At 29.2% G+C, this 12,724-nt stretch overlaps 1 protein-coding gene across 5 annotated transcripts in view; it reads left to right on the plus strand.

Annotated features, from left to right (window-relative positions):
- LOC101975864 (protein eyes shut homolog) overlaps positions 1 to 12,724 on the plus strand; it is a 481,285-nt gene that overhangs the window by 337,381 nt on the left and 131,180 nt on the right. For all 5 annotated transcript variants that reach the window (XM_078019824.1, XM_078019822.1, XM_078019821.1 and 2 more), the window contains one exon: positions 9,396 to 9,562. In XM_078019824.1, coding sequence (XP_077875950.1) covers positions 9,396 to 9,562 — 167 coding nt within the window. The remainder of the gene's footprint in view (positions 1 to 9,395; positions 9,563 to 12,724) is intronic.

Here is a 12,724-nt window from a genome sequence, read left to right on the forward strand (position 1 = left end):
TGTAGATTTCATAAAAAAAAACCAGTGATTTTCTCAGCAAGTCACTAAATGTCAATTATTCTTAGAAATTAAGAAGCAAAACACCAAAAAAAAAAAACCACACACACACAAACAACTGATAATCCGTCAGTAATACAAACTTGTGATTTACATGAGATGACAGAAAGTATCCTTACACATGTGGGGAAGATATGCTCAGCTTCATTCACACTGCCAGTAAAGCAAAGTTTAAAAACATCATACATATATAATTTTTCTTCTGTCAGCCTGGAAAGAATATGAGAGGTTTACATCTTAGTGATTTTATCCACTGATGGCTATAATATAAAATCATTACATTGTCTAAGAGAAGCAATTTGCATTACCCAGTAATATTACAAATTTATAGAATGTTTGACCTAGCCTTCCCATCACTGTGTATGCCTCATGTTTAATGAAATATGCTTAGGATCATATATGACACCATTTGGTTCTTTATTAGAACCAAAGGATAAGCATATGTGGAAATGAATTGGGAATATGACTAATAATGATCCAAGATAAATGATAAAGCAAAAAGAGGGGAAGTTATGTCATAGTGTGTAATCTTGTACTTAACAGGCAGCCGTTTGATTTATAATATTCAACTTGTATTTATCTCTCTGGAAGCCTATTTGTATGTTTTTTGCCCAGTGACCCGAAATTTTACAATGTTGGGACATTTGGAAAGTAAATAAGAACTTATTCATGGCAGGGAGTCACTTTTTAAATTATTTTGTTTAAAAGACTGTTTCTTTTTATTTTTATTTCACTGCTTTAGTTTTCTAAATTGATTTTTTCATTTTCTCCTAATTTTCTTTTTATTACCCACTTTTACATTGCTCTACTTTCTACTGTACTCTGTTCTAATTGACTGTTTAAGAGCTAGTTTTGGATTTTAATGTTTTATTATATTTGCAATATTCTAGTGGAGTGTTCTCTTTTAAATTGTATATATTTGTGAATTCATTTATATGGGCAAAATAGTTTTCTTGCAATTCTAAAGTATTCTGATTTTTTTTCATTTTGATTTTCTTCTCTCATATATAGTGACTGAGTTTTCTTTAAGTATGTTTTAAAATGGTTTGTTCCCTGTCATTTGGAGTCTTCAGCCAACTGTTGGGTGGTAATATTTTATGACAGCTGATGGGAAACTTTTCAGGAACATTTGAGCCTTGAAGACTGGAAACTTTTTATAGGTTTGTGAGTTGGCAACTGGCTTTCATTAGGGGAACCACAATGAACTTGATATCCTTTAAGCAGGAACCTCTTAGATTGTCTTTCTTCTAGAATCAAATCGAGAACATTATTTGTTTGTGGTGCTGAGGAAGGAGAGGTATCAATATATCTATTAAGTTGAGCAAACCATACACAACATAATACAAGTCATTGCTTATTTCAAATTTCATTCAGAGGTATTTCAACTCCAGACAATCTGATTTCTAATCCCTTGGACATTTAATTTAATGTATGACCCAAATCTCTCTTTTATTCTTTTTTATAATCCATAAGTATATGAAATAAGCTCCATACATATTACATGTATGTATTTTGCCAATCACAAACAGATGACTGTTCACACAGATGATTAAATTAATGCTTTAGCTTTAAGGCATATTTACCTCTATCAGTATAATAAAGATGATTTTTACAAATTTACTGAGCAACTATAAATTTTCTCTTAGAAAAAGCAAGCAAAGCATATTTATAATCTTATATATGTATTTGGATTTGTCTATACCATTAGAATAATTACAAACTTAAAGTAATTAAAATTTCTTTCTCTAAATTCAAGAAAATACACAAGGATTACAATCAATGAACATTTTAGTTATATTATTTCTCATGATCACATTTGATAATATTGCAACAACTTTATGGTAAACAAATAAAAAGTGCATCACCTAAAGATTTATCTTTGTATTTTTTTTTCATTTTTAAAAAACAGGACTAATTTAAAATTATGTTAAGTGCTAATATTTGCATGTTTTATTTAATAAATATTGGTCAGTTAATCAAAGATAATTTTAGTATTACTGAAACTTCTAGTTTATCAGTATAGTATGGTTGATAAGAAATTATGATATTTAAGTTCTTTAATATTATATCCTTTATTAAATTTTAAATAATTTTAATTTCATATTTTTATAATTAGAGATAATCTGAGTAAAAAATGACAGAATAGTTCTTCTAACATTAAATTGAATCATTCTAACTTTTCTGAAGTGTAATTTTAATCAGAAAATCTTGTGAGTTATTTTTAAATAAATAAAATTATTTTAAATAGTTAACTAAATAAGCCTCTTCATTCATATTTATCCTTCTTGTTATATATTTTTTTGTATTTGGACTACTGTTTTTCTGCTACTTTAGTCACTTCTCTACCATTTCTCAGTTTCTCAAGATTTATTGATAATTAATAATCCATATCCATTCTTTGTGTTTTAAATCTTTTGCTCTTTTCTTGCCTTTGTTTTATGTTCTTAATCTTCATTTATATATTTTAAAAATCAATGCTTTGATTTTAAGGCACAAGCTCTAGTTTCTTTTCATAAGAAAGACCAACGATATTGCCTAAACATAATAATATGATTTTCATATTTTGTTAAGTTTTGGCAAAATGGAAAACATACATAAACTTTTTAATCCTTACCTATTTCTTGTAAATTTTTTAGTCTATGTGAACCATAGTTCTAAATTGTTCATATATAAGAGGGAGCATGGAATTCGAAAGACAATCGAATGAATTGGACACAATTTTCCTATGTTCATATTCCAATACACCATCAGTACAACCACAAGAAAGGGGTCTCCTATTAGAAAAAGTTATACTCTATGTATATATAATATGTCAAAAGATACTTTATTGTCATGTATATCTAAAAAGAACAAATGAAAAATAGAATACATATGAACAATTGATTTCTAATTATTCCTAAACAAAAGGAAAAAAACAGTAAATGAAGGGGAAAGAAACAAAAAGTTTGAAAAAAAATTATCTCCATCTGCCAACAGTAGTAGATGCTTATATAGAGAAAAACCTGTTTTAAAAATTCTATATGCATACACACTACCATATACACACATGCACACATACACATGCATACAAACAAGTTGCTATGGACAGTTTAACCAATAACTCACAAACTCCACAATTTTATGGAGTCACATACTTAAAAACTTAGAGCTTACTAATCCCAGAAGTATAAAAATAAAAGAGTCAATCTATGCATTTAACAAAGTAATCTCTTAAAAACACACAAGAAAGAGAATCTCCTCATGAGGATTTTTTCCTTTTTTTGTTTAATTGCATCTGTCAAATGAACAATGTTATTCATGTCAAAATTTCCCCTGTGTGAATAATGCAGTTTCAGATTATCCATTCAGAAATTATATCTATTAAAGAGATACTTACATGAATTATTACATAAATGAAGAAATGTGTGTGGTAATAAGAGACTGAGAAGAATACAAAAGAACTTATATCAGCAACCACTTGTACAAAATCCTGTCTCCATATTTTAGTCAGCTTTTTTTTTCCTGCCCTGAACAAGAAGACCTGACAAAAATAATTAAAAGAGAAGTTTATTTTGAGGCTCATGGTTTCAGAGTTCTCAGTTCATAGACAGCCAAGGCCATTCCTTGATACCTGAAATGAGACAGAACATCATGGTAGAAGTTGTGGTAGAGGAAAGCAGCTGAGAACATGGCACCAGGAAGCAGAGAAAGAGAAAGACCATTCTCTTCTCACCAAGGTCAAAACATGCCCCTGATGACCACTTCCTCCAGTCACACTCTTTCTGCCTACAATTATAATCCAGTTAATTCCTATCAAAGGATTACTGCACAATTAGGTTAAGGATCTTATAACCCAATCATTCCACCTTTAAGCTTTTTTGCTTTTTCTTATACATGAGATTTTGGAGGATACATTGCAGAACCATCCAAAGAACAGTAAGTTCCAAATGAGGCCCAAATGAAATTTTGAGAGATTTTAATAAGGCATAAGAACGATTTTGTCTAAGGAACACCTGACTGATGTGGCCATCTAGATGGTGAAGTCATAGAACCTATACCTGTCTTTTCCCAATTATGCACATTTTACTTTGACAAAATCTAAGTACCATGTTTCTACATAACATTATTAAGAATTCATTCTTGCCTATCTATGATGTAACTTCTCATATTGATTTAATAAACAGAGCTAATAATTGTGCCAAACATTTCATATGTTAAATGTAAGATTCATCTCATAATGACTCCTTTGCTGAGAGACCCTACATATTAATATAAAATCTGACAAATGACATAGAAAAATACAAGGCTTTCTTAAACTGAGAGTTGTCATACTTTCACTAGAATTGCTTACTTTTATATATATGCAAAACATTCTGCATGTATATTGTAAATATCTTTCAGGTAGCTTAGCATCTATATATAACAGAAGGTATTTCTATATTATAATATCGTATTTAGTTTGTAAGTGATGATAGTAAAATCTCAGAAGGAATTTCCACTGACTCTACTTTACTTTTTTTTCTTTGTGAAGAAAAGACTTTCTACTACCTAGACTTATGATTTTATTACATTTCTTATTTAAATAAACATTTTTAAATTTCTAAAAAGAAGTAATTAATTTTTATATATTTTATATTGACATTATAAATGATACTAACTAATATGTGTATAAATAGATATTTGCATTTGTGTGTGTATATATACACACCCCAAAATAACATATACAGCTACAGGATTTTCTCAAATACTTTTTATTTATTGTGATTTCTTTGGTATGCATTAATAGATCACAATCCTTTTCTTTGATCAGAGAGTTCTTTGAAAATTTTGATGAAACTAAGAATAGTTCCCTCACAATAATTTATACACATAAGTAACACATTTGCATAAAATTTTCAAGAGATAATATACTTCATTAAGCAGATCCTTGATTTAGGCATAGCTGTGAGGAAAAGTGATTAAACAAGATATTTTCAAGTTCTTTCAGGATTTGGGGTATAGCTAAGTGGTAAAACATATCTGTGGGTTCAATTCCCAGTACATGCAGGCGCGCACACACACACACACACACACACACACACATACACACACACATTCCCCTCATATAGAACTTACAAAAGTTTACAACAAAAATACAAAATAAAAACTAACAAACCAATCAATATATATGCAAATGAACTAAACAGACATTTCTCTGAAGAAGAAATGCAAATAGCCAAAAATATATGAAAAAGTATTAAACATTGTTAGAAATCTAGGAAAAGCAAATGAAAACTCACTGAATTTATATCACTCCAGTAAGTGTGGTAATCTTCAAAAATACAGTAAAAATAAAAGCTGGTGAGAATGTGAGAAAAAGTACACTTTTACATGTTGTTGACACTGCAAATTAGTACAGCTGCTTTGGAAAGCAAAATGCAGATTCCTCATAAGACTATCCCACATATGACCCAGCTATTCCACTTCTTGGTATTTATCTGAAAGAATGAAACAGAACATACTATACTAATACATGCTTTCCAATGTTTATTATTATTTATTCCACAGTTCACAATAACCAAGTTGTGGAACCAGTCTATCTACGTGTGGCTCAACAGAGAAATGGATGAAGAGAGTATAATATATATATATATATATGTGTGTGTGTGTGTATATACACACATATATGTATATTATTATACTTATACACACACACAGACACGAGGGATTTTTATCAAGACATAAAGTAGGATGGAATTATTATTATTTTTTTTAAAGAGAGAGTGAAAGAGAGGATGACAGAGAGAGAGAGAATTTTAACATTTATTTATTTTTTCTTAATTCTCGGTGAACACAACATCTTCGTTTGTATGTGGTGCTGAGGATCGAACCCAGGCCGCAGGCATGCCAAGCGAGCGCACTACAGCTTGAGCCACATCCCCAGCCCAGTAGGATGGAATTATGTCATTTGCTCTTAAATAGATGGAAAAAGAAAACATAATACTGAGTGAAATAAGCAGATGCCAGGAAGTAAATAATTAAATGTTTTCTATGATATGAGGAAGCTAGAGAGAAATAAAAAAATTAAAAAACAGAGGAGAAGAATATTTTAGGAAAATAGAAAGGGGAACAGTGGAGTAGAGGAAGGGAACAAGGGGAAGAATAGAGGGAGGGGGAAATGGAGGAAAACGAGAATGGATTATCTAAACTATGTTATATGCTTGTATAAACAAATCATAATGAATTCTACATTTATGTATAACTATCATGAACTTATTAAATAAATTCAAGAAGCATAATGGAATAACATTCTTGTTCCTGTTCAGCTGTACTTTGTGAAAATGATAGATAACAGGTGACAGCACCTAAAACACATAGACCTAGGATACCTGAGTCTAAATCCTAGTTCTACCACTCATAAAGATGGTGAATATTTATTCAGAATGTACCATGGGTTGAGAATTGTGCTATGTGCTTTTGTGTGGACTTCTTGCTAGTTTCATAAAGTTGGGCAGTCATTTAACCTTTTTTCCTCATGAGGACTATGAAAAGTGGATGTTTTCCATCACTATACAGAAACCGAAGTGCATACAGCTGAAGAATTTGCTCAAGATTATTTGGAAACTGAGATGTGCTTTTCTGATCTCTTTGACTGTAAATTTTATTTGCTTTCAAATATAATTCAGTCATCTCTCATGCAAACAAACAAAAATCAAAACCATCAAAGAAAAGAAACCCTCAGTTTATTTGAAATCCCAATAATTAATACTGTAAAAATAAAGTAAAAAGTAAAGCATATATTCATAGAAAATTATATTGAGCCTGACTTTGAATTCTATACTCTTATCCCATGTTGTAAAAAAAATTGTTCTTTCTCAATAATTTATTGTATATTTTTTAGTTACCTAGATTTATAATGGTTACAAATACAATGATTCTTTAGTTTGTGACTTTTTTCTATTATAAATTAACAAATCATGACTTGTTTTATTTATGCTTTAGTTAATATAGTTTAATAAGCACATCTAAGTCTTCATAGATTGTAGGCTTAGTGTGATTAGCTCTTAGTCCCTTCTTTTTTTCTTTGTGCTCTACTGAACTCACACAGACTACACTAAAAGATGCAAACAAATAAACTAACAAAGAAAATTACGTTTTTACCCAATATCTGGGAAGCTATGTTCTTTTAGTCTTTTGTGGACCAAACATATAATTACATATACTTCTGATCACACTCCTGAAACAGGCAACATAAACAAATAGAAACTATGAGGAAAACACTGCTAGTGGGGCAGTGACTGCCAGAGTAGCTGTCAGAGACACAGAAGTAAAACATGAATAATTCCCAGCACATAAATGCACCCAAAGTCAGTGTCTGAGGTACCATGTTGAATAGTGTAGCCTCACCTACTTTTTTGAAACCCACATCATTTAACCCTTCAAAAAGACTGTATATGTGAAAAGTTTGACAACACTGTGCATGATGAAGTCCATTGATAATGTTAAAAATTTTGAAAGCTTATACCAAAAATCAAGAAAAAATATTAGCATTTATATGTATGTATATGTATCTTTATATATACAAAATAAGTGGAATGAATTTTAAAATAAGAATAACTAAATTATATTGCTTTCATAATTAAAGCAAATCAGCAGGAATAACTTTCAAGGCAATCAAGGTCATGGCAGGCATGTAAATCTAAACCTCCCAATACAATCTCTACAAAATAATAAGGTCAAAAAAGACAGAGACAGACAGAGAGAGAGAGAGAGAGAGAGAGAGAGAGAGAGAGAGAGAGAGAAAACTAGTAACATTGATGCTTTTATCTTTTTCACATATTGGTAATTCAAAGTTATTGTTGTTTTGTTTTCTGATTATGCTGCAGGTGAAGGATTTATACACTGGTTTACAATAATAAGAAAATTTCAAATCAAGTTATATACTGGAAACGTAGTATTACAGCTAGGTTTTCTTCTTTGATCACTTTTCTAAGGTAACGAAAGATAATATACTTGTTTTCATTAGAAATACTACATTTGGGGGAACAATGTGTTGTAGCTCAATTTTCTCAAAGCCAAACTAGTATTGGGTGTATTTGTGAGTATGTGTGTGTAAAACGAGAAGGGAAAAATAAAGTAATAAAATGCTAATATTTGTTGATTCTTATATGTGTTTATTTAATTTTGTAAGCCAATTATAACAGTAATCCTTTAATTTAAGAGCTTATACAACTAATACTTTCTGAATCTAGGAAATCATAGCATGTCCAAACTGTTGGAAATAAAATCATTCCTGCATTGTAAACAAATACAGAGACAGATGAGGTCTATAGTTTTAATCATAAAATTTTAGCCACAATGCATATGTAAATAACATTTGAAAAAATCCCTACATACCTGTCAATGTTTAAGAGCTCTTTCTTTTATGGTGGACTTGACATTCTTCCTTGAATTGAGCACAAAATAAAAATGAAAAAAAAATTTCTCAGTTTACTCTTACCCAACAAAGACTAGATTTCTATAAGCCATCAAACTTTTGCCACCAAAGGTTCAGATCATGAAACCAAATTCCTAAACTTGTTTTTATTCATAGAAAATAACTTATTTGTCATAAACCCGATCTCAAGAAAATATGAAAATATCCAGAGTAAACTGATAAAAAGAAGGGTGGGAAATTGAAGTTCTTTTGCTACATTATTGTTGTTTTAAGCAATTAGGAAAGAACAAGGCTAGGTTTAACCTCTCCTTAAGAGGTGTCTTACCTGGAGGCAAAATTCACCTCTTTTTCATGATAATCCATTAATGATATGTGGCATACTTCTAAAATTGTTAAAAAGATAATTTAAAAAAACATAAAATCATGACTTCATGGAAATATAAACTAAATATATGTTAAAGATATTACTTAGCTCATTTATAATAATGAATCCAGTAACATTTTACTAAGGGTTCAAAGGAGAATCCAAATATTCCCTCATAGAGGGAAAATAAAAAGTTTTGATACCAGAAATGGATTTTCCATGGACCTGTTTCTCTATTTAATGATATTTTCACAATGCCATTTAACATTCAAGGAATATCAGTGAAAATTAGATAAAAATAAATGAAAAAAGGTTTGAAATATTTGTGTAATGAATGATCATATATTTAATTTTTGTAAAATATATGCTTATTATAATTTGAGATTTGAGTCTGAACAGTATATGACTTCAGAAAATGATTATGATATAAATCAAAAGTGAATTTTGTTTATTCTTGCCATAGGAACACAAAATTTTAATTCATAAAGTCTAACATGAAAGCCAAACTTGAAATGACAAACATGGTGTTTTATGATGGAAAGTGAAAACATTATTATTGCTTTTTTGTTCTTTTTTTAGAATTCTACAAAGAGATCTAGTTGTTTGAGTGAAGAAGATAGTCAGGATTATTTGTGTCTGTGCATTCCAAGATGTGCTGCTAAAAGATGTCTGCAAAATACAACTGACTATCAAGAGAACAGGTGCCAACATAAAATCTTTTTTAAAGATGAAGTCAATACATCCAGGTATTTATGTATTGTTTAAATAAAGAATATCTCCAATATTTGAAAAACTTATAATAAGTCATTATTGAAGGATTTCATAATACTTTGTAGTCATCATTGTTTTGTTTACAATTTTGAATATGAATATCAAGTATTTACATATTTATATATAACTGATATATTCTGTTACATTACAGATTCATTGTATATAGTAATGGTAGCATATACAAACACACACACACACACAAAGGAAATGAAGATTGAATAGATCTATATAGGTGAAACATCTATATCACACTAAAATTAATATAAATTTATGGTATATTTTGATAAGCTAAGATTTGTATGTCAAGTTCTGGAATAACTACTAAGAATGTAACTCATAAAATATATAAAAGTAACATTAAATAAATAAAAAATTGCTCTAAAATGATGGTTCCAATCAATATCCTAAATTTACATAATAAAATAATAAAGGAAAAAGAAAATCAAAGTAATACAAGCAGAAGGAAATAAATTAAAAAGAGTAACATAAATTTTTAAAAAAGAGCCCAGATAAGCAATGAAGAATATCAATGAGATCAAAATTTATCCTTTTATAGTAATAACAAAGTGAATAAAAATTTACCTACATGAAGAAAAAAATCAGAATACTCAAATTGCTGAAATCATGAATGAGAGACTAATATTAAATTATATGTCAAAACATGTTAAAATACTATGAAATGGGGAAATTTTCAGAAAATACAAATTACTGAGAATGATACAAAAATAAATTAAAAAATTGATTAGATTTATAGCAATAAAACATTTGGATCAGTAACTAAATAAGCAAGATTAATAAATAACCAGAACTGTATGACTTTGTTGGGATATTCTAGCAAATATTTAAAGCAGAATTAATAGAAGTTATTTATAAACTTTCTAAAATAGAAGGAGGGAGGAAACAATGTAACCATCTGTGATGCCAATAGTACAATGTTTCAATGAAACTGACAAGAATCTACCAACTAACATTTTATTAATCTAAAGCAAAGAACACTCAGCACAATGATAGCATTACATATAAAAAGATTTATATACTATGACAAGTGTAATTTATCACAATAATGCAAAGTTGCTTGAACAACCTAAAATCTATTAATGTATTATGCCTTATGATGTAATTAAGGACGAAAAAGACAAGTGAATTGCACGATAGGTTTAAGAGATGCAAAAAACAAAACATTTGGCAAGATTTTACACCATTTCATGTTAAACACATTCAGTGGAACTTTTACAATCTGATAAAGAATATTTAAAATGGGAAATAAATAAAGCTAGATTATTATTATACTTAATGATGAAAGAATGAAAATGCAAGTAGATATACTTGTCATTTTACAGCAAACAATATGGTTATAATTTAAAAAAAATAGGCAAAAAAGTGTTGATGTTTTCAAGGCTATGGAGAAATAGAACTCAGACTTCTGGTGAGGTAATAACATGAATCCATGCTTTGGAAATACTCTGTCAGTTCCTCAAATGTTTAATCAGACTTGCCAAATGATCTAACTACTCCACTTTTTATATACTCAAGAGAAGCAAAAATAAATGGTCAAGCCTATTGTGAATGTTCGTACAGTATTTTTAATTGTCTCAAAGTTCATCAAATTATAATATAGATAAATAAAATGTATTGTATCTATACAATGGATATTATTCAGCAATGGGATATTATTCAGCAATAGAAAAGATTGGATTAGTGGTACATGCCTCAATTAATATTAAAAGAATATTGATAAGGGAAAGAATTCTTTTTCCATCAAAATTAGTACAAAGGATGTAGTCTGGCAGATTCAGCAGATATAAATACTTTTTAAAAAAATAGCAATTTCTCTCCATCAGTTAAAATATCAAAATTTAGTACACAATGTGACATCAACTACTATACCAACAAAACACACAGAAATCTTAGAAATAACAAAATATGTTTGTTTTCTGTCATAAAACTCTATTATTATGTTCAGTTAAATTGAATAAAACAATTATTACCCAATTAATTCACACAGTATATTACCAAAATTTAACTGAAGGTTATTGTATGAGTTAGTAAACACATTCTAAAATCTAGAGAAAAAAATAATGTCTTTTAAATCAATGTAATATTTGAAAAAGAAGAGTAATCAGGTGGGACTTCATGTGCCATCTAGCATGATAGTCTACATATGAAGAATTCGTAAGAAAAACAGATGGGCCAAAGAGAGCTCTGAGAACATATAATATTTTACTTCTGTAAATGAGACATTTGGCCATAATTTGATGCGAATTAACTGGGTTATTTAGTAAATAGTATCAAGGAAAGAGCTCAGTATGAGCCCATAAATGAAAGTGGATTTCAACCTTAGACCTTATAGAATAGAAACATACTCAAAATGTATTTATAGATTTGAAAGTAGAGTTACAAATTTTTATATCACTGAAGAAATATAGAAAAATGTCTGTATGGTTTGGGATGAAGAACTTTTTGTTGTTGTTGTTTCTCAGAGACACAGAGATTTATTCAGAAAAGGTTACTCAGGAAAGGAGATTATGGATTTTCTCAGGGAAGAGACCTTTGGGGGTAAAGTACAAAATATACATTCAAGTGAGAATCTGGGCCATTGCCAGAGAGAGAGTGCCAGAATAAAGAAATGTTTAAACTAAATTTACAGATTATATTTTAAATTAAAAAATATAGAATTGCTATAATATTAAGTTAAAGTATTTATTTCTAGTGAATGACACTACTAATAATGTTAACAGATAAATAATGCATTAACATTTTTTCTCTTGAAGCATAATTTATGTGAGTGCAACCTAAAATGTACAATGTAAATAAAATATTTCACACAGGACCACGTTTCTGCCCTAAAATGTTTAAAAAACATTTTCTGAAAAAATTGGAAAACATTTAGTGAGAAAAAAATTATTTAAATTAAACAAAAATCCACCAGTTGTGTTGCCACTTGCAACTTTAGAACAGCTTTTGGTAAGTATGCCATCATATTTTCTGAACATCAGGCCCAAAGCATGAAGTGTTCATGACTACAACTTCTTTTGAAGATACAAATTTATGCCTAAGTCAGTAATCCCTACTAGCTACCAAAACTATAGCATATTGAAAATATCAGTTCATACAATCATCAAATATTTATTAACAAG

Source organism: Ictidomys tridecemlineatus, chromosome 8, assembly GCF_052094955.1.
Source record: "Ictidomys tridecemlineatus isolate mIctTri1 chromosome 8, mIctTri1.hap1, whole genome shotgun sequence".
In the NCBI taxonomy this organism is placed as follows: Eukaryota; Metazoa; Chordata; class Mammalia; order Rodentia; family Sciuridae; genus Ictidomys; species Ictidomys tridecemlineatus.